Source organism: Geotrypetes seraphini, chromosome 13, assembly GCF_902459505.1.
Source record: "Geotrypetes seraphini chromosome 13, aGeoSer1.1, whole genome shotgun sequence".
Taxonomy (NCBI): Eukaryota; Metazoa; Chordata; class Amphibia; order Gymnophiona; family Dermophiidae; genus Geotrypetes; species Geotrypetes seraphini.
In genome coordinates this window covers 63,140,314-63,166,032 of record NC_047096.1, presented here as the reverse complement: position 1 = coordinate 63,166,032, position 25,719 = coordinate 63,140,314, and the positions used below count along the sequence as shown (strand labels likewise).

The following is a 25,719-nucleotide window of genomic DNA, read 5'->3' as shown; positions in this document are numbered from 1 at the left end:
AAATTTTAAAGTACTTCCACATTAGGATGAAAGACACCTTTCTGTCATGTGGAGGATAGAGCTGTAGCTCTGAGCCTGATGCTTTCTTTTCTCCAGGCTTTAGCTTCCAGCAAGACAGCTAGCTTTAGTCCAATGCAATTTTTTTTTTTTTTTTAAATAAAAGCTTTTCAAACCCTATTAAAGGAAGGGAATGTAGGTGTCACCCCTATCGCCATGAAGTGTGGTAGGGGTGGCAGCAGCAACTGAGGTGGTGGTGGGGGGGGGGGGGGTGATGAAAAGGAAATGCATTTAGCTCAAGTTCACCTCTCCCCCATCAATCCAATACTGGCTACACCCATGGCACACAACTGGAAGGGGTAAGGAGAGGCTACACATATGGTATCTGCCATCACATTCAGAATGAACCTTCACTGCCTCCTCCCTGATGGTCCATGAGTAGGCAGAGAAGTATTTTGAACAACCAGAGCCAAGGACTTGAGGTTTAAAAGGTCACAACATCCTCTTCCCAAAAGCTTTTAAATTTTAAACTGAATGGCTAAGTAGAGGAAGGCTGTACCCTCAACTTCAATATTTGCAAACCCTAGGCAGTGTTACTAAAAAGCTTCTTCCAAGGTTGACACTGAGAAGCTAACGAAGTGGGTTATGCCTTTCGTCTACAGATGCTTATGCTCTCAAAGGTTGCTACACACTTGTCTTTCTAGACATGCAACATGTGCGCGTGACAAATGAGGATCAGTCTGGCCTAGAATTGCCAGATAGAGTAACATGGGGACAATTTTTCCCTCATCCCTGCAAGTTCTGTCATTGTCCCATTCCTGTAAGCTCAGCCTTAACCACACAAATCTAGAACACTTAAGTGTTTGATGCTTGTGCAGATGAGGACAGAACTTGCAGGAATGGGGCAGGGAAAGAAAAAGAAACTCACTGGGATGGGAAAATAAGTTCCCGCAGGGACAGAGAAAAAAAAACAAAAAACTGTCCCCGTGTCATTCTCTAGTGCCAGCAGTTAAGACTGAACAAATTTGATAGTAGAGAAAAATGCCCCTACCAGGCACCAGCTCTAGGGTTCCATTCCACCACTGTCCTACTGGTATGAGAAGCTAGCATCTAAATAGTTGTTCAAGCACCTATTCTTAAGTTTCTTGGGATTCTGTCTTGTCTAGAGAGACAAAGCTTTTTCCAGGTAATTGTGCTACAGGGAGCACCTCAACCCTCCCTCCATGGAGAAGGGAATTAGTTTCCCTACAGCATGTGCTGGTGAAATCACAGTAGCCCCAGTGAAGCAGCTGAGGGATTAAGCCAGAGTATAGGCCTCATTTATAACTGAAGGGGAGGAGAGAACAATCTCACCTTAGCTCCCCCCTTCCCTCTTCACTGTTCCAGAAAAGGCTGGCAAAATTTAACAAGCACCATCTTTATCTCCCTTAACAGCAAAGGTCACAGAACCAGAAACAAGTTATTATAGCAGACATTTATTCAGTAGAAAGAAGCCAGGCAGCAGCAGCAAAGAAAGCCACCCACATTACCTGCTCACCTCCCCAACTCCTGCATCAGAAACAAAACTCAAAATTGAGCAGAAATACCCTCCTGCTGTCACAAAAGTAAGTCTTCATTTGTTTTAGGGTACAAAACTTCTCCACCCATGAGGAAATGAAAGTGAACATAACACTAGCCCAGAGCCATGCTCTTCCACAGTGCAAACACTAAAGTCAATAAATAAATCTTAAAGGGACAGCAAATGCTGAATATGTTCCACGTACCCTCCCCCTTGCTAGAAGAGTCCGAGAGGCTGTGTATTCTAATGTACTGTTTTACAGTACTACACTTCCAAGCCAACACTAGAACCCTGATCCCTAATCCAACTTCACCCACCCTATATGAATACCTTATAACCCACCAACTGCCTGCTGAAGTCCCACCCCCCAATTCTAGTTTCAGAGTGTCTTTTCTGACCTGCTCACAGGCAGATCAAAGAGCGACTGGAGATTGACCTCTTGCTCTATGTAAGGGCGAAGCTTGCGTTCATTGAAAAGGCCAGATAGATTGCTCTCAACTCTGGGCTTGGGGCGGAAAAATAGCTTCTGGGCAAAAAGCCGAGTCAGGTTCTGCTCCACCAGCACCTCCTCCTGGCCCCTGCCACTACGTAGTCGCTTCAGCCACCTCCTGCTCAGCTGTTGAGGGCGCAGCTGGAAGAGAAATCTTATCATTACTACTGGTCGAGAGAGGCTAGATATATAACAGCCTGTGAGAAAGTCTTAGTTTACTGCAGCAAGAGCTAAATTATCTGTGTTTCAAGACACAACTTGCCCTGTCTTCCTGTAGGGAAGTAATATCTTACAGCCAAAGCAGGAGTTTACATACTGCTGTTTTCAGACAACACTACACTGCTGTTTTACAAACCAGTAATATATAGTTGATACCAAGATTTATATTCAAAGAACACCAAGTCAAAGACTTGCGGGCAGCTTTCTAGATGACGTACTGCAGCACTGGAGGTGAACTCCCAGCTTCCACCTTAAATCTCAATAGGGACGTGCAGTAGAATTTCCCATTAGAAATGGAATGCCATAAACACATGTGCATCTTACCTGCCCCCAAGTTGGGGTTTTGTTTTTTTTTTTTTATATACTTGAAAATGTTTTATTGGAGTTTTGGATCCATTTGTACACTGCTTTTATATACCAACCCTGCTGAAAGGTACTCCTAACTGTACTCACTGGGTAGCATCCCAGAGTGGTAGGGCCGAGAATCCCAACTGCTCCCCCTGCCCACATCCTCTTCTAGAACCAATCCTTATGGCTATACTGTACTACATCTCCAGTTTTACCTTCAGTTTCTTCTTGTCTGGATCATGGACCACAAGATGCTGCATCAAACTCTCCTAAAAAAAAAGAAAAGAAAAAAAAGGGAGAATACCACATTACTAGAACCAAGCCACCTTGGAAAATTACCACCCGATGTACTATGCACAGACCTCAGCAGGTTTCTTAAAGATGCTGTTCAGCCCTTATCTTCAGTTGTCTTGTGTGATTGAGAAACATGGCACTGGAATGAGTTACTGCTTAAGGAGCAAAACTCCTGCTTTCAGGCATTAAGAGTATGGATGGAGGGAAGGCCTCCCTTCATTTTCTCCCCAGACTATGGCCAAGTTCTTCTACAGCAAGGTAGAGAAGATTCACCTTGAGTTCTCAAACCAGGTTGCCTCCCCCTTTCATCTATCCTTTCTGCCATCTCCCCTGCCTCTTTTTCCTACTCTGAAATCACCAAAGAAGAAACTGCACATCTGATCTCCTCCAAACCCATTATCTGCTTCTCTGATCCAATGCCTGCCAACCCACCTACCCAGCGTGCTCCCACTATCCCTCTAATCCATCACAGCCTCAACCTACCACTCTCAATTACAACTATTCCTGATGGTTTCAAGCATGCTGTAGTTACACCTCTCCTCAAAGACAACCCTCACTAGACCCTATATGTCCCTCCAACTATCACCCCCATCTTATCCAAGCTACTTGAACATGCTGTTCACTGCCTGGACTTACCGTCATCTCAAACTAGTCTCGATTCACTTTAGTTGGACTTTTGCCCACTGTATTCCAAGGAAACTGCCCTTGCTAGAATTGCCAGTGACCTAACCCTGGCCAGATCCAAAGGCCTCTATTCTATCCTTAATCCTTCTCAATCTGACTGCTGCCTTCGATACTGTTAATCACCACCCACTCCTCTATATGCTGTCCTCACTGGTTTTCTTCCAACCTCTCCCATCATACTTTCAGCATATGCAATGGTTGATCCACCTCCATTGCTAACCCACTATCAAGTGGTGTACCTCAAGGCTCTGTCTTGGGTCATCTCCTTTTCTCCATATCTACCCACTCCCTCAGTGCACTGATCTCCTCCCATGATTTTCAGTGTCACCTCTGCCAACTCCCCCCAGATCTGCCTCTCCCCAGCAATCTCTACAGGAATCCAGGCCCAAGTGAGCCTGCCCGTCTCTCTGCCATCTAAGACTGAATACGGCTAAGACCGATCTCGTCTTTCCACCTAAACCCACCTCCCCTCTTCACTATTTCTTTGGACAACACTCTCCTCCCCATTTTGTCAGCTCGCAACCTCAGCATCATCCGGTTGCTCTCTCCCCTTCCCTGTTCAGATCAAAACCACTACTAAAGCCTGTTGCTTCTTACCAAAATCTGATCTCTCTGGAGCACACTATCAAAACCCCTTACCCACACTCATCACCTCTCAGAACTGCAACTTGCTCCTCTCAGGTCTTCCACTTACTCAACCATCTCTCCTCTTCAATCTGTTCAAAATTCTGCTGCACAACTCATTCTGTGAAAACCACACATTGCCCCTCTCCTCAAGTCACTTCACTGGTTCCCCATCCATTTCTGAATACAGTTCAAACTCCTCTTACTGACCTACAAGTGCATTCACTCTGCAATCCCTCAGTTTCTCTCCTCACATCACATTATGTTCCCCCATGAACTCTATTCATCTGGATGTCCCTATCCATACCCTTTCTCCCTCCTCTGTCAACTTCAGATTCTGTCCCTTCTGTCTTGCTGTGTCGTATGCCTGGAACAGACTCCCTGAATCATTATGCCAGGCTCTGTATCCTGAAGTATTCAAATCCAAGCTAAAAGCCCACTTTTTTGAGGCTGCTTTCAACCAACTCAAACTCACCATAAGATATTTATGTCCATCATATTCTCTCAGCCAGAAACTCACAACCCCTGTCTTTCCAAAATTAGATTGTATATTACATATTAAATGTATAAGCACAAATTAGGCCTTTCAGAACTATAGAAATAAGTAATAGGTGAGCTAGGTGTCTGCCCAGGATGGCAGCACAGCATCTATTCTTTGTTCTCCCCTTCCCCTGCTGCCATCATTTTGGGCTAAAAAGACAAGCCAGTTGACCTAAGCCATGGGCCCATGATCAAGTGGTCCCCCCTCCATCATTGAAGTCCTGAATAGAAGGGGGTGGTGGATGTAGCAGTACTCTAATTTCAGGCCTGTGCTAATACCTCACAGCAGCACTGAATTTGCTTGTCCTTTTGACCCTGGAAGAGGGACAGCAACAGTAGTGCAGGTCTGGAAGGAGGAAGGAAAAGAGGGATGCTGAACAGTGGGGGGGGAGGGGGGAGTGAAGGACTACCCAAAGCCAGCCATAGCTACACAGAACTGGATAATCTGAGCTACATCACAAAGACACCATTTTGAGTAGTTTATTCCAGTGTCGCCTACCCTTAGTCACTTACCCGCATAGCGAAGGCCTTGGTACACCCTGGAAAGTAGCAGGGGTGTGTCAACAGGTGTAGATGTACTTTGCGAATGTGATGCTGCAGATTGAAGACACTGCTGTAATGAATCTCACAGCCATCCCAAGGGCAAAGCAAGGCTGGGGTCCGTTTGGCATGAGTGCGTTTGTGCCGGCACATACTGCGTCGATTCTGGAAGGTCTTCTCACACAATGTGCACTGGATCTGCACTGGAGAAAACAGCAGGTGTCACAGGGCACCAAAAAAAAAAGCTTAACTGAAGAGGAGTCAAGAGCGCCAACATCCCCAGGGGAGTGCAAGCGCATAGAGGCTTGATGCCCGAGAAGCTATACTGTAGCCTCACATCTGAGACAGGAAGGTTTTGCCCTAATATCTGATGAGGTAAATGGTTTTACTATTTCTTAATGGGACAAAGTAGGCTGATCTGCAATTCTGCTCTTGCAAAGACTGGGAAAGGTGAACAGGTGCTACTACTCCCCCTCGACACTATCTATTCTTTAAAAGATTTGATTGTTCACCTCAGAATTCAGACATAAAAACTTATCACAGAACGTCCCATAAAATCATGTCTAAAGTTTCTAAATTTCTCTATAAAGAAAGAGAACTCATTCTGTAATTTAGGCCCCAACACTCCAAATAAGCATTCACAACTATCCTACAGTTTAAAGTCACTTTGCTAAGAATGAAGTTGTCTAGAGCAGGGGTGCTCAGTCCAATGGCGTACCTAGTGTATGTGATACCCAGGGCCCATCATTTGTTGACACCCTCCTATATGAAAAACATGATTTTTAGTAACAATCCACACATTGAACAACAAGTGTGTACCTAGGAAAAGGCAACATCTTATATACTGCAGTGAGCATCATCAATACACCCAGACTAGTACAGATTGTGCAGTCAGTCAATGCTAACAGAACCATGTCTTTCATACACACTATCCAGGGAAGCTGTTATTTACCTGGATACAGGTTCAGAACACAACACACCTACACTTAGTATGGAATATGTAATCACAAACTACCCCTCCCCCCTTTTTAACAAAAACATAGCACGGTTTTTTAGCGCCAGCCACAGAGGTAACAGCTCCGATGCTAATAGAATTCCTATAAGTATCAGAGCTGCTATAGCTGTGGCCGGCACCAATAACCGCGCTACGGTTTTGTAAAGGGGGGGGGGGGTAAAATAGAAATTTTTAGACAAAAATAACCCAAAACCGAACCACCAAGAAGCTGGACTCTTACAATGCAACTCCATAGAAATGATGCAGGTCCCCTAATATTGTGTAAAATATAAAAGACAGATGTAAATTTGGGGAAAAAAAAATAGCAATCACTTTACAAACAGGTAACCCTCCCCACTTTTTATAAAGTTGTGTTAGGGTTTTTATTGCAGGCCACAGCAGTAAAAGCTCCAATGCTCATTCATATGAATTCTAGGAACAGAGTTTTTACCACTGCAGCCGGTGATTAAAAATCCCTAACGTGGCTTCAAAAATCACCCCTCTTATAAAGCATTAGGCTTTTTTTAATCACTGGCCATGCAGGAAAATCTCCGGCACTCATAGAATGCCTATGACTGGAGCTAATATCACCGTGGCTGGTGATAAAAAAAGCCTAATGTGGCTTTATAGGTGGAGGAGGGGGGGAATAAAACAAAACACGCAAGATAAGATACCATTTTATTGGACTAATGCATTTTTCAATTAGCTTTCAGAGGGCAAAACCTTCTGTTACAGTATCCTTTCCTGAGGAAGGGGGTTTTGGTCTCTGAATTAGTCAAAAATGTATTTATAAATATTTAGCAACACAGTTACAATACTATTTTATCCTAAAGCAAAAAAAGAACATTTTCTACCCGTCTTCTCTGGTTTCTACTTTCCATCACTCTCTTCCTTCCATCCACTGTCTGCCCTCTCTCTCTCTGCTCCTTCTATATGGCTTCTTCTCTCCTATGCCCCTTCCAGAAATTGTCTGCCTCCCCCCTCATCTCTCCCTCCACCCCCATTGGTCTGGCATCCATTTTCTTCCCTTCCTTAATGGCGTGGCATCTCTCTCTCCTTCCCTCTCTCACGCCCCCATAGTCTGGCATTTCACTCTCTCCTTTCCTCTCCATACCCTAATCGTGCGGCATTTCACTCATCTTCCTTCTCAATTTATTTTTTGCATCTATCTAGATTAAATTCTTACGATCCAGCCCTCAATTTCCCCTTTCACCATCTACCTACAGCTTGCCACCTCTTTCCCTCACCCCTCCTTCCATCATGTACCCTCTTTCTCTACACCCCTTCCATCCAGCATCTTCTCCTCTGTCCTCTCACTTCCATCCTAAGTCTGCCCCTTCTGTCCACTTTCATTCAGTGTCTGCTCCCCGCCCTGTCTTCCTGCATCTGCTCCCTCTTCTCTTCCATCCCTACTTCAATCGACAGGCTTTCCCCTCCCCACTAATATCCAATGTCTGCCCTCTCTCCCTCCACCCCAATGCCATCCAGTATTCCATCCCCTTCTGTCTCTCTCCCCCCCTTCTCCCTCCACCCCAATGCCATCAGCATCTGCCCCATTTCTCCCCCTCGACCACCCTTCCATACCAGTATCTTGCTCCCTCACCTCTCCACTGCTGCTGTATGCTTCTCAAACCAGCAGCAGCTTGTAAGCTTAAATGCAGTCATCACGGGACCTTGCTGCATCTCCCCATGGCTGCTGGCTCTGCTCTGGAGGGGTGGACCGGCATCTACGGGAGGTGCAGGAAGGTCCTGCGATACCTGAATTTAAAATTTATTGCTGCTGGTTCAGGTTACACAGCAGTGGCAGAATAGGGCGGGAGGTTCCGGATCTAGTGTGCCGGCTGTGCACCCCCTTAGAGCGTGCACCTGGGGCGGACCAACCCTCCTACCCCCCCGGCTTGGTACACCACTGGCTCAGTCAATCCTTAAGATCTGAAACTCAATTTTCCAGGATCCCCCCCCCCCCCATGAATATACATGAGCTCTATTTGCATATAATAGAGGCAGTCTTTGTACATCTCGTGTATATTCATGGGGGAAGTCTTGGAAACCCATCTGGGTTACAGAGCGAGGACCAACATTGAACACCCCTAGTCATAGGGCTCATGCCATTTTAATCCTATAGATAACGCTTTTCTAATGGCTGGGTCCAACGCCCATGAAATCACCTCTGCTCCATTTGGGGTGAGACAAGATTGATCATTGGCTTATTTCCGCTTCTTACCTGGGTGTGTCTGCAAGTGCTTGACATGCTCACTCCATGTCCCAGAGCTCACCTTACACTCTGTCACAGGGCAGAAATAACCTAGGAGAGAGCAGGACATCTAGCAGCAAACCAAGTATTTAGTCACCCAGTGAATACCAAGAACTCAACCAGCACCTTATTTACTAAGTGGCTAAAAAAACAAACAAAAATTCAGAGCAAACCCACTTGCTGCAGCTCTAGCATGCACTATCCTACTCAGGGGCTGGGGAGAAGTTTACCCTTGTGCTTCCTCCTATGGACATTACAGCGTCTCTTACTGTCAAACTTCTGTTCACAGCCAGGTTCTTGACACCTGTTAGCAGGAAAACCAGTTAAAGATGCATGAATACTGAAGGAGTTGGCTCTGGGCTTCAGATCTTTGATTTTCCGTTATTACTCCCCAAAGACTTACAAACACAAAAATTAAAAAAAAACCCAAAACAAAACCACCAAGGTTTTAAGCCACTCAAGAGTTAACCCAGCAATTGAAAATGAAATACTAGAGAGATATGGCCTAGCTGTTCTGCTCACTGGATGTGCGACCCCTCACCCAACTCTCCAAAAAGCCTACAAACAAGGCATCCCAAACTGGCATCTGCCCCATCAATAAGCCTGATTAAGCAGGACCCATGTAAAGATTACCAGTGCACCTGCCTACCTTGGTTTGGGAAATTATCACATTGCAATGTCAATATTTACAGTTATGCAATGATTTGTGGTTGGCTTTCAATGGTACATTAATCACATGTTCACTCTGAATTTACTTTATATTTATACTGATTTATGTAGTATTCATGTAAACTTAGTCCTATCCCCCCTTCCTTTGCTTAAAAATTATTTTTTTTTTTAAACTATTGGTGAAAAGTAACTGATGGGGAAAAGCACTGTTGACCATTGCAGCTGCTTAGCACCCCCCCATACCTTCAACCTAAGAAGCACTTAAGGGACCCTTCACAGTTTTGAAAAATTAAAGCCATGTGACCCCTTTGCTCCCAAGTCATCACTGGCTCCCGGTTTATCTTAGAATTAAATTCAAATGTGCTCGCATCTTTCAAAATTTTATATGGCATTTTTATTCCCCCCATTCCCTTATTATAGAATGCTTAGAGATTTTCCTGTGCAAGAGGCATCCAACAATTCAAACTCTCCCTTCCTTCTAGAAAAGGAATTAAAGGCATTAAGATCTTCAGTCAATTTTTGGCTTTTAAACTCATTATGGAATGAACTCCCCTTAATTCTGAGCAGCCCCAGTTCCATTCCCAATCTTTCCATAAATTTCTAAAAACTTTTCTATTTGAAAACTAATTTATTTTGAAACCTTTGTTTTTATGTTCTTTAGTTTTTATTTATTGTAAACTAAGTCGAGCTTCCTTAGGTTGATGACCTGGTATGCTTAGTTTATCTTTCATACAGGAAGGTACCGTATTTTTCACTCGATAAGACACACCCAAGATTTAGAGGAGGAAAACAAGAACCCCCACCAACCCACACATTCTGAACCAAATTCTCCCTGCCAGGCTCTGCACCCTGTCCCCCTCTGGTGGTCTAGGTGTAGGCCGGGACAGGGCAGGCCAAGACAGGCAGGCCTAGTGGGAGGGCAGGCAGCCCCCCCCCCATTAGGGCCCCCCAACCCGAGGCAGGCAAGGACCCCCTACCTTAATTCCTCTGGCAGTCCAGCGCTGTAGGGCAGAAGCTTTCAGCCTCCTGCCCTTCCATCCGGCTTTCTCCCCCACGGCAGGCACAAGTTTTTTGCTTCCTGCCTTGCTGCTCCGTGAATGGTGGTCCAGCCCTACAGCCTCCTGTCCTTCTCTTTCTCCCCCCCGAACACCACCAGCAGAGCGGAAAGCAGGCAGGTGCGAGTTTTTCCCTTCCTGCCTTGTCCTGTGCCGCTCTGTGAATGGCTGTCACGAGAACTGGGACAGCCATTCACAGGGTGGCGCGGGACAAGGCAGGAAGCAAAACACTCGCACCTGCCTGCTTGCTGCTCGGGGGGGGGGGGGGGATAGAAAGGAGAGAAGGACAGGAGGCTATAGGGCTGGACCCTTATTCACGGAGCAGCAAGGCAGGAAGCAAAAAAACTGAGCCTGCCTTCTTGCCATTCCGACTGCATGCCGCTGGGGAGAAAGCCAGATGGAAGGGCAGGAGGCTGAAAGCTCCTGCCCTACAGCGCTGGACCACTGGAGAAATTAAGGTAGGGGAGGAGGGTTAGTTAGTATTCTCTCTATAAGATGCACCCCTATTTCCACCCACTTTTTTTTTTTTTGGGGGGGGGGTGTCTTACAGCAAAAAATACAGTAATTAGTTTATGCAGTAAGTTCAAAAAGGGCTCTTTCCGTACAAGTGACAAGTAAATGCGACACATACACCTGAACTGATAAGTGTTGGGATGGGGGAGGACATGGGGGCCTTGGCCTTCCAAGGCCTCCCCAAAATTTGAAATTTGGCAATCTGAAGTATGGCTCTCCCAATTCCCCCCACCTCCTTGCATGTGTAATTTAAAATCTGGCAGCGCAACAAAGCCAGCCTCCCTCTGTCAGCCTGCCCCGGACGTGTTCTTTCTGCGGGATGCTGCAAAGTGCAGCAGAAAAACACTTCTGGGGCTAACCCACAGTGGGAGGCTGGCCAGCTGAGAGATGTTTATTTTTGGTGGGGGGGGAAGGTCGGGAACGAGAGGAGAAAGATGCCAGACCACAGGAGAGATAAAGAGGGATGAAATGGTGCACAGCAATTGGTGTGGCAGAGAAGAGAAGACATAAAATGCTTCTTCTGGATAGATGGGAATAGGGGAGAAGAAAATGGGGTGAGATGGTACACATGGATAGAAGGGAAGGGAAAATCTGGGAAAAGTAGATTGAGAAGAAATTCAGAAAAAAATGGAAGAAAGTGGAATGTTAAAAACCAAAGTTGGATGTAGGGCAGAAAGTGAAGGAGAGAAAAACAGCAAATGGATACAGGCAGCCCTCGATATAGTTAAAAGCACAGACAATATAGTACAGCCAGAGACTGGGAAAAGATGGTTAGAAAAATTAAAAAAAAAACAAACAAAAACCACACAGACAACAAAAGGTAAGGAAAATGATTTTATTTTCAATTTGGTGATTTCAGTTTTTGAGAATTTACATCTGCTGTCTATATTTTGCACTGTTCAGGAAGAAATTAGTTTACAACTAGTACTATTATGGGGAGTTGGGTTTGGGGCAGAGCTTTTGCCCCCCCCCCCAAAAAAAAAAAAAAAGTTATACTGCCTATGCTTGAACTAGGCCAAATACTAGTTTACAGTCACAGAATGTGGTGCAATGGTTAAGACTACAGCTTCAGTACCCTGAGGTTGTGGATTTAAAATCACGCTGCGGTCTCCAGCAACCCCACTCGTTTATTCATGCCTTTTGGTCCTGTGTGAAAATTAAACTCTTCTGGAGACGGGTTTTATCTTATGTGGAGCGCATTTTTGGTAAAGCACTCCCCCTTTCTGCTGCTGGTCTCCTGCTGGATAAATATGAGGCCTTTTGTTTGTCTGATTCGGGTCAACGGCAGTTTATGAGACGGGTGGGTGTCCTGGGGAAGAAGGTGATTCTGGCTGTTTGGATTGGAGATACCTTGCCCTCCTTTTGGGCTTGGAGGAATCGTTTGCATGCTCTGCTGCTGTTGGAGCGGAAGGATGCGTCTTTTAGCCTGCGAAGAAAACGCCAATTTCTGCGGATCTGGGATTCTTATCTTTTTTCATTAGCACCACGTGCTCGAAGTGACATCCTGAATTTATTGTAATTCTCTCTGGGCCCCGAGCTTGTTGTATTTTTGTGAGGGCACCAGGGCACCTTCTATTTCTTTTCCCCCCCCCCCCCCCCCCCCCCCCCCTTTTTTTTTTTTTTTTTTTTTTTTTTTTTTTTTTTTTTTCCTCTCTCTTCTCAGTGTTGGAGTTTAACTTTTCTCGCTGGCAGTGGGTTATCTGAGTCCAAGCCTACTGCACTAGGGTTCTGCTATTTGTCAGATCAGGGGGTTTGGGGTGGGGGTGGGGTGGGAGGGGTGTTGAATCCGATCTCTTGTATCTGATTATTCTTTGTAATTGTGATTCGTGTTTGTTGGTTTGTGTTTTTGTATATTTTGATAATAAAAATTGATTCAACATAAAATCACGCTGCTCCTTGGGACCTTGGGCAAGTTCCTTATAAGCGTTAACCTGGATGACCACGTGTCTAATGGTCAAGTCACCCCTACGCCACTTACAAAAGCAAATCATTACTTACAGAAACACTGCTCGGCCGTGCTCCATCAGGTGATTTTTCAGAGCTGCCTTTTTCCGAAATGCCTGATCACAGTCCGGTAGGTCACACTAATCACAGGAAAGACAACCATTTTATACACACCAAGACGACACACCACATCTCGTTTCATCACTAATCAAACAGAAGACTTCCCTCTTGCCCCAACCTCACCTTCAGTGGCTTGTTTTCTCCATGTGAATAGCTGATGTGCCTCTTTAAGTGCACCCGTGTCACAAAGGAAGCCTCACAGTTGGTAAATGAGCACCTGGCAGAAGAGTACACACAAGTACCGAGTTTGTGATGAGAAATTTCGGAGAATTTATGCCAAAGAAACTTCGGTGGGAGCCACCTTGCTATCCCACATACAAGACCCATCTTTCCCAACACTGCTCACCTGTAGGGCTTTTCTCCAGAGTGCTGCAGCTTGTGTCGCCGTAGATGAGAGCGGCGGGAAAAACACCCATTGCAGCCTTCCTGGTCACAAGTTAATGGCTTCTATAAGAGAAAACAAAACCATCTGGCACTCCTCTCCAAGCCATGCCTCAAAGCTACCCAGGGTCAACAGAAACGTGGTAATAAAGTACTGGTACTTCCTGCATGCTGGTGCATTGTTATGTAACGTAATGTAATGCAATTTATTTCTTATATACCGCTACATCCGTTAAGTTCTAAGCGGTTTACAGAAAATATACATTAAAATTAAAAATATGAAAATAATAAAGGTACTTAAAAAAATTCCCTTTCTGTCCCGAAGGCTCACAATCTAACTAAAGTACCTGGAGATTAATAAATTAATTAAAATAAAGATAGAAGAGGGAATAGAAATAAACATTTTAACAAGACAGCATTGAATTAAATTTTTTGGTAGATAGAAGAGAGAAGACCAAAGAATAAATGCATAAGGGGAAACCGTTAAACAATAGAATTCTGGCGAAATTTAAAATGACAGAAATGTTATAAAACGAAGAAAACTGGAGAACTGGTTTCTACCCCCCCCCCCCCCTAACTCAGCTCCATCTTTTTCAGAAAAACTACATACGTCACTGCTATAGCAAAGTCCATTCAGTCTACATTTAGGATAGGTTACAATCTCTCCAAAACGATAAAGAAACCATAGCTTGGTTTTCCTGGAAGGCTTAAAAGTTATACATCCATTAGCAGAAAGAAGCAACAGATCCTGGAGTTGGCTCAATCCTGTGAGCCAACTCCATTGTTTAAGAGACGTTTGTCTACTCTTCAAACCTTCAACAATTGGGGAAGTGAATGCTTTTTTTAATTTCTATTTGTCCTACTACCTGTATTACATCTAATCAACAAATTGGGGAAATTTATAACAAGTTCCACCCTCCTCAAAAACATTAGCAGAAGAAAATAAAAGCCAAGGTTATTACAACACTATCTCCAAGCTAAGTCCCCCTCCCATCCCTATTACAACCTCAACCAGGGAAAGTTATCTTCCAAGTAACTGCCCTCATCTTATTCCTCCTCCCTGGGATCTACAAAACTGCACAAACAGAAAGAGGATAGGACTTCACAGGCCACCTTTCTGTGGTTACAGTCAAGGTCATTCATATATTACATAAAAAGTACTTAAGAACATAAGAACAGCTGGGTCAGCCCAATGGTCCATCTCACGATGACCAATCCAGCTCATTAGTACCTGGCCAAAACCCAATATTCCATGCTACCGATCCAGAAAATTGTACAAACCTGTCTTAAAACCAGCTACCTATCTGCTCTTACCACATCCTCTGGCAACTTAATTTGGACCAGGGAGAAATGACTTAGCCAGAGTCACGGGGAACTGCAGTGGGAACCAAACACAGTTCCCCACATTCTCAGGCCACTGCACTAACCACTAGGTCACGCTTCCACTCTAATCCTCACTCACCTGCCCGGTGTGAGCCCACAAGTGCTCCTGCAGTTTCCAGGCTCGAGAGAACGAAACTCTGCATCCTCCTAAGGTACAGGGGAAGCCTTTTGGGACAGGGATCGGCCCATCACCCTCAAGCTTTGCCATGCCAGCCACCTGCTATGCCTCCCTCACCCCACCCTCTAAGCCTAGACATTGCTTGCTGCTTTTATTAAGTCCCCACCAGCTGCAGTGCATTCAGTTTAGGGTGTTGAGAGAGGCTCAACCAGCAGCTTTTACATCAGGCTAAAAGTCAAAGACCCGATTGCACCTGATTTGCGACTCTGCACGTGTCGCAAATCCTTTCATCAAGTTTAAAGATATGAGGAGATACGGTACACTTGTAGGGAGCTCCCGCCCTCTGGCGGGAAACAGCAGAACTACAGGGAATAGGTCCCAGCTACCGGAAGTGGTGGGGTGCTTGGGCACTGGAGGTTTCTCTTTCGTGCACTCCAGGGGCTGTGCAGTGCACAGAACACGATCACTCCCACCTGAACAATATCCACTGGCCAGGCATGGTCTTTCATTAATTGTAGTTCAGCAGCAGCACACATCATTCAAAATGTACACGGCAGAGCTAGAATTAGTAACTGGTCACTCTGCACCATTGAGATCTCTCCTAGTGTCAAGGTATACTGGAGGCTAGGTTCATTTTCATGCCATAGACAAAAAAGTTAACCCGAGGAGCAGGATTGAGCTCAGAAGAGGGGTTTAATCCTCTGCGAGCTCAACTAAAATCAACTCTGCTCATTTACCAAATCGCAAAAAAAAAAAAAATATAAAATTTTGGAAGAAATTAATGAATAGCTTTGTGAATAGGACACCTTGTTCTGAACTCCAGTCTCCTTCAGGAAGGAAATAAGAGGACAGAACAGCCAGTTAATTTCCAACAAATTTGACCAACTAGTTTCTGCCGGCATTAATTACTAATTCCTGCCACTTTGTGCTGTGCTGCTAGCTGGCTAAGTACATAATGACCCTCTTAAATACAGTATATGTGATACCAACCATACCTAAGTTTTTCCCAGACCTTTCTTTAGCAAGGACAATATTTCTTCAGGAAGATTACTGACTGAACAGTTCTATAGCTGCAGAGCTGCCAAATTGCCTAGTTCCAGGAGGGAGACTTTACTTCTGACAACCTTATTTTGTCTTCTTATGGGATCTGCAGCACTGAGTTCATTGGGTAGAATCAAGGACTACAAATCCCACAATGCGTTGTGATGTAACTTTTAAACTAGGATTGGCCGAAAAGTTTCCCCTTTTGGAAATGGGTGACTTGGCAGCTCTGTAACTACACTGCAAGAGATAGAGGATTCTTTTTGAGATCTTACAAGCTATTCAAGACATTAAATGCATTTCTCTCATAACTATTCATTATGGCTATCCTGAAAACCTGATTAGCTGAGATTCTCCCAGAATAAGCTGGTGAATCACTGTAAGTCTTCTAGAGACAGGAAAGTACCTACTGTACTTGCTTTTGAGCTACAACTGAGAAACCCTTTCTTTTTTCTCCCCCCCCCCCCCCCCCAACTAGTGTTCCATTTATGGCACTACCACTGGTTTGACTTCTGGAAATCTTCTGGGGATTCACCAACTGCTCAATTTTCTCTTATTTCTTTACATTCTCTACTTCACACCATGGCCCCCTTCTCTTTCTATGGAAATTTTTCTGGTACTTTATTGAAACCCATTAGATCAATGGATCACAACCTGCACCAGAAGACCTCTAGCCATTTGGGTTTTTAGGATATCTGCAATAAATATTTTATGAGACAGATTGCAAGCATGTTTTTCTTTTGCATGTTCAGTATTGATATCCTCAGTGTTGTACAGTAAGTAAATGTAACTAGTTACTGTACTTGAAGTAATAATTTCACAAATTTTCATCAGTTTTACCTACTTACATCTGATGCTTGCAGTTAAAAGTAAAAGCAGAAAAAAAGACGAAATGACTCCTCCGTAAACCAAATCAAACAGCATAACCTGAAACAGGATTTTGTTGCAAACTAGAGAATGACACGGTGACAAAATTCATCACCGTTCCCGTCCCCGCAGATAACCGCGGGAAATAATCCCATGTCATTTTCTAGTGTCTATTTCAACCTCGGTCCTTCTACACCAGCATTCTTCAAAGCAAAGCTTGTGGGTCAGTGGTTGTGCCCAATTATACTTTGATTCTTCCCTCTCTCCTTAAAGAATGACATGAAGATGGTTTCCCGCGGTTATCCGCGGGGACGGGAACGGTGATGAATTTTGTCACCGTGTCATTCTCTATTGCAAACCTCATCACACAAACAATGGATCATTGTATCTTAAATTTTGCTGTACAGTGAAAATAGCCTATGAAAACAGTGGAGTTGCCTTTGGTTTCTGGTCTCTAGCCAAACAAAACAGTGATGAACTAGGTCACTTTAAAGCAGAGAGAAAAGCTGAAGCTGGTAGCATTTCTTGGTGAACAGAGTGGAGGAGTGGCCGAGTGGTTAGATCAGCTGCCCAAGCACTCTGAGGTTGTAGCACTTGATTCCCACTGCAACACCTTGTGACTCTGGGCAAGTCACTTAGCACTTCATTGCTCCATGTAAACCACTTTAAGTAAACCACACAGTAAAAGCAGTATATCAAGTCCCCATCCCCTTATTCCCCCTCAACCACAACAGACTTCTTTTTTTTTTTTTTTTTTTAAATATTCTTCTATACCGTCACAATCTTGCGACTTCTCCGCGGTTTACAGTCAAGGATGCTGGACATTCAGTGAAAAACAATTTGCAGATATTCAGAGGGAATAAAGAGAGCAGAGACCTTAAGAAGGCAATAGTATAGAATACAATTTGCTGATCAAAATATAAGATGTACATTTTAAGCAACGTAAAATTGCGATTAGATGAAGATAACAGATTATATATATCACAGTGATGCAAAATCAGGGGGAGAATTGATGGGGGAGAACAGGTCAATTGTTTAGGTATTTCTGGAATAGGTATGTTTTTAGGCGTTTCCTAAATTCCCCGTAAGTAGTGGGCAAGAGCGGTTACATAGAAACATAGAATATGACGGCAGAAAAGGGCTGTAGCCCATCAAGTCTGCCCACGCTAATGACCCACCCCCAGACTTCACCCGGCTAGAGATCCCACATACCTATCCCATTTCTTTTTGAAATCGAGCACGCTGCTGGCATTAATCACCTGCAATGGAAGTTCATTCCAATGATCGACTACCCTTTCAGTGAAGAAATACTTCCTGGTGTCGCCATGAAATTGCCCACCTTTGATTTTCAGCGGATGACCTCTTGTGGTTGAAGGTCCTTTAAGAAAGAAGATATCATCTTCCACCTCGATGCGGCCCGTGATATATTTAAAAGTCTCAATCATGTCCCCCCTCTCTCTACGTTCCTCGAGCGAGTATAGTTGCAGTTTATTCAGTCTTTCCTCATATGGGAGGTTCTTGAGTCCCGAGACCATCCTGGTGGTAATTCGCTGAACCGACTCGATTCTCCGCACATCTTTTTGATAATGTGGTCTCCAGAATTGAACACAATATTCAAGATGAGGTCTCACCATGGATCTGTACAGGGGCATTATGACTTCGGGCCTCCGGCTGACGAAACCTCTACGGATGCATCCCACCATTTGTCTAGACTTGGATGCAGCTTTCTCCACCTGCTTGGCAGTTTTCATATCTGCACTAATGATTACTCCCAAATCACGTTCTTCCCTAGTCCTAGCTAAGGTCTCACCATTCAGAGTGTAAGTTCTGCATGGGTTTTTGCTGCCAAGGTGCATGACCTTACATTTTTTGGCATTAAAGCCCAGCTGCCAAGTCGAGGACCAATGTTCCAATAAGAGCAGGTCTTGCTCCATACTGTCGGGTAAGGTGCTGTTATCTACTATGTTGCATAGTTTGGCGTCGTCGGCGAATAGTGTTATTTTACCTTGAAGCCCTTGAGTCAGGTCTCTTATGTATATTTTGAAAAGGATCGGTCCCAAGACCGATCCCTGTGGCACTCCACTGGTCACCTCCGATGTATTGGAGGGAGTACCATTAACCACCACCCTCTGGATTCTACCGCTTAACCAGTCATTGACCCATGTCGTCAATATCACTCCCAATCCCATCGAAGTCATCTTGCTCAACAATCTGCGGTGCGGGATGCTATCAAAAGCTTTGCTGAAGTCCAAGTACACGACGTCTAGAGACTTCCCCATATCCAGTTTCCTTGTAACCCAGTCAAAGAAGCTGATCAGATTGGATTGACAGGACCTTCCCTTTGTGAATCCGTGCTGCTGGGGATCCTGTAGATTCTCCTCGGTCAGGATCGTATCTAATTCTTGTTTAATAAGTCTTTCCATGAGTTTGCTCACTATTGAGGTGAGACTGACCGGTCTGTAATTCGCAGCCTCCATTCTGCAACCTTTCTTGTGCAATGGAATGACGTTAGCTGTTTTCCAGTCCATGGGGACTTTTCCGGTACTTAGGGAAAGATTGAACAGCACGGATAGCGGTTCCGCCAGGACATCACACAACTCCCTAAGAATCCTGGGGTGTAGATTGTCCGGTCCCATGGCTTTGTTCACCTTGAGTTTTGATAGTTCACCATGGACGCTGCTGGGTGTAAACTTGAAGTTTTGAAACGGGTCTTCCAAGGTTTGCCTTGCCTGCAGTTGTGGACCGGTCCCCGGCGCCTCACAAGTAAAGACCGAGCAAAAGTATTCATTTAGTAGTTTGGCTTTATCAGAATCCGTTTCTGCATAGGTCCCATCTGTTTTCCTGAGACGTACTATCCCATCTGTGTTTCGTTTCCTGTCGCTAATGTATCTGAAGAAGGATTTATCCCCTTTTTTAATGTTTTTCGCTAGTTGTTCTTCTGTTTGAATCTTGGCCTCTCTGACTGCCGCTTTGACTGCTTTAGACCTGGTCAGATAATCTTCTTTTGTCACCCTGTTTCCTGTATGCTTGTAGGAAATAAAAGCTTTTTTTTTTTTCCTTGACAAGATCCGAGATCTCTGCAGAGAACCACTGGGGCTTGTTCTTTCTCCGTCGTTTGCTTACTGTTTTTATATAGCGGTTTGTTGCCTCATGCAAGGTGCATTTCAGGATTGACCACATAGCCTCTACATTATTGGTTTCAGCTTGGTTTTGTAGCGCCTGATGGACGAAGTCTCCCATGCGTTTAAAGTCAGTGCCCCGAAAGTCGAGGACCTTTGTTGCTGTGTTTGATCTAGTGAAGCCTATCTTGATGATGAACCATACCATGTTGTGGTCGCTGGAGGCTAGTGTATCGCCTACCGAAACTTCTGAAACGCTTTCTCCGTTGGTGAGTATCAGGTCCAGTGTCGCCTGATCTCTGGTGGGCTCCAGCACCATTTGTTTGAGTCGCGCCCCTTTTATGGAGGTTAAAAGCCTTCTGCTGCCGCTGGTAGTAGCGGAAAGTGTCTTCCAATCAGCATCGGGCATATTGAAGTCCCCTAGCAGAACCGTGTCCCCGCGTAAAGTGATGTTCTCAATGTCTTTGATTAGTTCCATATCCCTGTCTTCCTGCTGTTTTGGGGGCCTGTATACTACACCCAGATACAAGCATTTTTCGTTTCCTCTGGCCAGGTTCACCCAGAGTGATTCCCCGGTGTAGTTGACATCTGTGATTCTGGTGACTTTGATGTTATCTCTAGTGTATAGTGCTACCCCACCCCCTATCCTTCCCTCTCTGTCCCGACGAAGTAAGTTGTATCCTGGTATAGCCATGTCCCACCCATGTGAGTCTGTGAACCAAGTCTCAGATATCGCTATTACATCGAGGTCGGCGTTCGTTATCTCTGTCTCTAATTCTAGAATTTTATTGCCTAAGCTGTGTGCATTAACATACATAGCCCTCCATACTTTATGTTTGCTAAGACCCTGTGTAGAATTTCCCGCCTGAGTTTGAGTGGCTTTTGTATGATTGTTTTTACTGTGTGACCTTACCTCGGTTTCAGAAATGGAGTGTCGATTCACCTCTCCTGGAAAATTACTTACTGCGCTAGTACATGAGTGGGTACCCTCCCCCAACTTACCTAGTTTAAAGCCCTTCGGAGGAGGTGGGCTAGTCGATGTCCGAAGACGTTCTTGCCTCTCCTTGTCAGGTGGAGTCCATCTGGTCCCTGCAGTCCCTTTAGTGCCTCTCCATGGTCCAGGAAGCCGAAGTTCATGTCCCTGCACCATTCATGTAGCCACTCGTTCGTCCTCTGGATACGCTCCTCCCTGGCTCTTCCCTTGTCTCTTAGTCTAAGTCTTTGACCCATAAGTCTTTGCTTGGAGGGAGAGAAGGTGTTCCTGGTGTTTTTTCATTTTGCAACCTCTAACTGGAGGGGAAATGAATTTTGAGTGTGTGTTTCTCTTGTGTTTATTAGAAAAGGAGCAAAGGTCGGTTATGTACTTGGGGGTAAGGCCGTATAGTACTTTGAAGCAGAGGCAGGCAAACTTCTGGTCATCTGATGGAAAATTTTACATTAGGGTGACTGCTTGTTTGGCCCCAAGACTGAAGGGTTCTCACATATTTGACATTCTTGCATCAGTTCTCGAAGATATTCAGAAAAAAACTTAGAACAAGAGACAATGATTTCAACTTTCTAAAAGTCTTCTTGGTAACTGGCCAGTATGATGATAACAAAGATGAAGATGCAAGTGATAAATTAGACCACAGTGATGACAATGGTGATGATGTGTGTGGCATAGTGGTTAAAGCTACAGCACCCTGAGGTTGTGGGTTTAAATCCACACTGCTTGTGAGCCCACTGGAACAGAGAGGGAAAAATGCTTGAATTTCTGAATAAATTCATGTAATTCGTTCTGAGCTTCCTGGGAAGAATGGTATAGAAAATTGAATAAATTATAAAAGTATTTTTCACTATAAGGAAATCAAGTATTTCATAGAGGCTCCATTGATCACCATCAGTAATATTACAGCCTGGCCTGATTTGAAGGAACTTTTTAATTAGATTAAGCAATCCATTTTCTACCACTATTCAGCTGTGCTGGTTTAATAATGACTCGCATGAACACTTGCATAATGACAGTCATTTTCAAAATTTAGTTTTACTAAAAGCAAAGTGGATTAATTGTAGAAAAATAAAGTTGTTGGGATAAAACTGTTAACTATGATACTTCTACTTTTTACTCAGAAAGTATTAGGCAATAACTTTTTTACTTTTACTTTAAGTATTAAAAAATACAAATACTCGTATTTTTACTCTTAAGTACTTTGAACAACACTGGATATCTTGAAAACCTTACTACCATTTTTTCCCAAAATAAGACAGGATCTTATATTAATTTGTGCTCCAAAAAGCGCACTAGAGCTTATTTTCGGGGAAACATGGTATCTACCCTTGACATATGCTATGTTATACCTATCGCTCCCATCCCTCTGTGCACCTGAACACCACCGACCCTCCCACCGTGTTATACCAATCCCTCCCTCCCATCCCTTTGTGCACCGGAATACCACCAACATCACTGATGACATCATCAGTGATGTGGCAGAGGGAAGGCCACAAAGCAGCCTATTAAGAGTGCTGCCACCGGTTTTGAGGCTTCGGAGGTATGTAAGGCAGTCGGTGATGTTCTAGTGCACAAAGGGATGGGAGGGAGGGATCATAACTAGGGCTTCTTTTTTGGGGTAGGGCTTTTATTAGAACCTACCCCAAAAATCATGCTAAGGCTTATTTTCAAGGAAACAGGGTAGCTGGAGATCTCTCAAGACATATTTGGGAATCACTAGTCTAGTGAGTACATTGACCACTTCTGTGTGATTCACAGCAAACCGTGCAGCATTCTGAACTGCCGCAGCCTTCTCTAAACTAAACTAAGCCTTAGGTTTATATACCGCATCTTCTCCACTGAAGTGGAGCTCGACACGGTTTACAGAGTTTAAAAAATATGGGAAGAGAGAAGAGAAAGAGTTTACAAAGCATAAAAAGAGGGGATGTAATCAGGAGAAGAGATTATTATATGCTAGAGAAAAGCCAGGTTTTCAGTTGTTTTCGGAATAGTTGGAGGGAGTCCAGGTTCCGCAGCGGTCGTTCCAGAGGCCGGTGATTTTGTAGATATCAACTATTTAAGAAACTGATGGTAAAATTTTATACCAAATACAATATGGAAAGAGCTCAGTATCATTGCCTTGCTCTCTCAGTTGCTAATGTAGAACCCAATATAATCACTGCGCTACTAGATAAAACAATTCAATAACTAGCTTTAGTCTTTATTTATCACAGAATAGTAGAATACATCTGAAAAAAATCTTAACCCCTCTTGCTGGCAGATTTCAAAATATGATCTTTATTTGTGGCACAATGTATGCTTTTAAGGTGAGAACAATCTTCAGCACAGTATTTGCTCAATCTAACTGCATTTGAAACTTAGCAATACTTTAAGACAAAGTACTGTACAGAAATCCATGTTTTCCTCTTGCATTATTCATTCATGCAGCTAAAAACTGCTGGTTGTGCCTTCCTTTATTTATTATAATTTAGCTCCTGCCTTTTTTTTGTAGTAGCTCTAGGGGCCATGTGTAAGTGTAGTATGTATCTCCCTGTCCTGTAAGGGTTTACAATCTAATTTTGTACCTCAGACGATGAAGGATTAAGGGCCCATTTACAAAGCCACAGTAGTGATGCTGCCGTGGTAAATTGAATGGGCTTCAGTGCATTTCTTGCAACAGCATCACTACCACGGTTTTGTAAAAGGGGCCCTAAATGATCTGCTGAAGGTAACACTAAGATTTGAACCCTGGCTGTCAACCTATTCCTCCAGATATATGAACCCAGGTCAGTCATTCAGATTTAAAAGAAATCTTATACGCCGTTCTTGTAACACATTTATTTTTATCATAGCTCTTTAGAAACACTAACATTTATCCCTTTTTGCCCTTCTAGTTCAGGAATTGCTAATGGCAGTAGCCTGCAAAGAAGCGTGGGTTGAAGCGGGCTTTGGAAGGGATTTTTTTGAGGGGGGAATTCAGGTTGGTTGAATTTAGGTGGATTGATTGGAGAGTGTGGCTATTAGGGATTGGGGGGGGGGAATGTTATAAGGAACCAAGTGCTCCTTTCTCCTTGCCTGACATATGTTCTTAAGGGGGGTGTTGGGGTTTGGTGTTCTCTGGCTTATGGAGTAAATCTCATGCACGAATACAGGATGTCTGGGGCGGTACTTGAAGAGACCTCCCAGGAAAGAGACTTGGGAGTTCTGATCGACAAGTCGATGAAGCTGTCTGCACAATGCGCTGCGGTGGCAAAAAGGGCAAACAGAATGCTAGGAATGATAAAGAAGGGGATCACGAACTGATCGGAGGTTATCATGCCGCTATACCGGGCCATGGTGCGCCCTCACCTGGAGTACTGCATCCAGTACTGGTCACTGTGCATGAAGAACACGGTACTACTCGAAAGAGTCCAGAGAAGAGTGACTAAAATGGTTAAGGGGCTGGAGGAGTTGCCGTACAGCAAGAGATTAGAGAAACTGGGCCTCCAAGATGAGACTGAGAGGGGACAAGATCGAAACATTCAAGATACTGAAGGGAATAGACTTAGTAGAAAAAGACAGGTTGTTCACCCTCTCCAGGGTAGGGAGAACGAGAGGGCACTCTCTAAAGTTGAAAGGGGATTCCGTACAAACGTAAGGAAGTTCTTCTTCACCTAGATAGTAGTGGAAAACTGGAACGCTCTTCCAGAGGCTGTTATAGGGGAAAACACCCTCCAGGGATTCAAGACAAAGTTAGACAAGTTCCTGCTGAACCATGCAGGTAGGGCTGGTCTCAGTTAGGGCACTGGTCTTTGACCTGGGGGCCTCCGTGTGAGCGGACTGCTGGGCAGGATGGACCACTGGTCTGACCCAGCAGTGGCAATTCTTATGTTCTTAAGATGAACATCAGTCTTAATCAACAGCAGTGTGTAGACTAGAGAGCCTCTTTTGGAATGTTCCTCTGCTCCACTTCCCCTCTCTGGATTGTGCTAGATCTTCTCAATCTGTATCAAAGCCACTAGTCAGCCCCAGACTGTGCACAAACAAGAGAGAGGGGATACGGGGATTCTCCCCAGCACAACACCAATCAGTTTTGCACAATAAAAGATGCTACAAAATATGCATAAATACACATAACTCATTTTAATGCATAACAAGGTGGAAACCAACATGCCACCTACTTGTGTGCAACCTGAATCAACAGTTAAGAACATAAGAATTGCCGCTGCTGGGTCAGACCAGTGGTCCACTCAGGCAGCAGCCCTCTGTTCAAAGACCAGCGCCCTAACTGAGACTAGCCTTACCTGCATATGTTTTGGTTCAGCAGGAACTTGTCTAACTTTGTCTTGAATCCCTGGAGGGTGTTTTCCCCTATAACAGCCTCCGGAAGAGCGTTCCAGTTTTTTACCACTCTCTGGGTGAAGAACTTCCTTACATTTGTACGGAATTTATCCCCTTTTAACTTTAGACAGTGCCCTCTTGTTCTCTCTACCTTGGAGAGAGTGAACAACTTGTCTTTATCTACTAAGTCTATTCCCTTCATTATCTTGAATGTTTCGATCATGTCCCCTCTCAGTCTCCTCTTTTCAAGGGAGAAGAGGCCCAGTTTCTCTAATCTCTCACTGTACTTATAATTGTTATTTTACAAGCATTAAATCTTCTCCTCCCTGACTGTGCTAGACAGTGGAGGTAAAAGACGCCTGACCATATAGGCATGACTGAGACAGAAAGCAGAATAACCGACTAACAGGATGGGCGTTAAGACTGATGTTCCCATCTAATAGAAAGAAGATTACCAAGACAAGTACCTAATCTTCCCTTCTAGTACAATAGAAACATCAATGTTGACCAATAGAACATACCAGAGCAGTCCCTGGATCTTAGGGTGGGACTGGTAAGCTTGCTACCAGTACAACAGAACCAAACTCAGAATCCTCTCTGGCTGCAATATCCACCCTATAAAATTTGGTGAAAATATGAAGGCTGGACCACGTGACCGCCCTACAATTTTCTTCAGAGAC

At 44.3% G+C, this 25,719-nt stretch overlaps 1 protein-coding gene across 2 annotated transcripts; it reads right to left on the bottom strand.

Moving 5' to 3' along the window:
* Positions 1-1,054: 1,054 nt before the first annotated feature.
* LOC117347715 (P43 5S RNA-binding protein-like) lies at positions 1,055-14,915 on the bottom strand. Of its 2 annotated transcripts, none has more exons than XM_033919005.1 (9): positions 14,687-14,915; positions 13,190-13,290; positions 12,967-13,060; positions 12,778-12,863; positions 8,812-8,846; positions 8,513-8,593; positions 5,268-5,497; positions 2,828-2,881; positions 1,055-2,186 (listed from the first exon to the last, which is right to left on the bottom strand). In XM_033919005.1, exons 1-9 carry the CDS (start codon positions 14,813-14,815, stop codon positions 1,935-1,937), a joined length of 1,062 nt encoding a protein of 353 aa, XP_033774896.1. In that variant the 5' UTR covers positions 14,816-14,915; the 3' UTR covers positions 1,055-1,934. The 2 variants fall into 2 exon arrangements, with proteins under 2 accessions (XP_033774896.1, XP_033774895.1); XM_033919004.1 differs by having other exon boundaries at positions 8,773-8,846; positions 14,687-14,908.
* Between the last annotated feature and the right edge of the window lie 10,804 nt (positions 14,916-25,719).

What these genes read in the sequence shown, in the direction of transcription:
- LOC117347715 (XM_033919004.1), bottom strand. Translation starts at nt 14,815, where the DNA reads ATGGCAAAGCTTGAGGGTGATGGGCCGATCCCTGTCCCAAAAGGCTTC. An exon ending in TCTGGAGAAAAGCCCTACAG is followed by an intron (nt 13,061 to 13,189) that starts GTGAGCAGTGTT and finishes CTCTTCTGCCAG; the next exon opens with GTGCTCATTTACCAACTGTG. An exon ending in CACGGCCGAGCAGTGTTTCT is followed by an intron (nt 8,847 to 12,777) that starts GTAAGTAATGAT and finishes TCCTGCTAACAG; the next exon opens with GTGTCAAGAACCTGGCTGTG.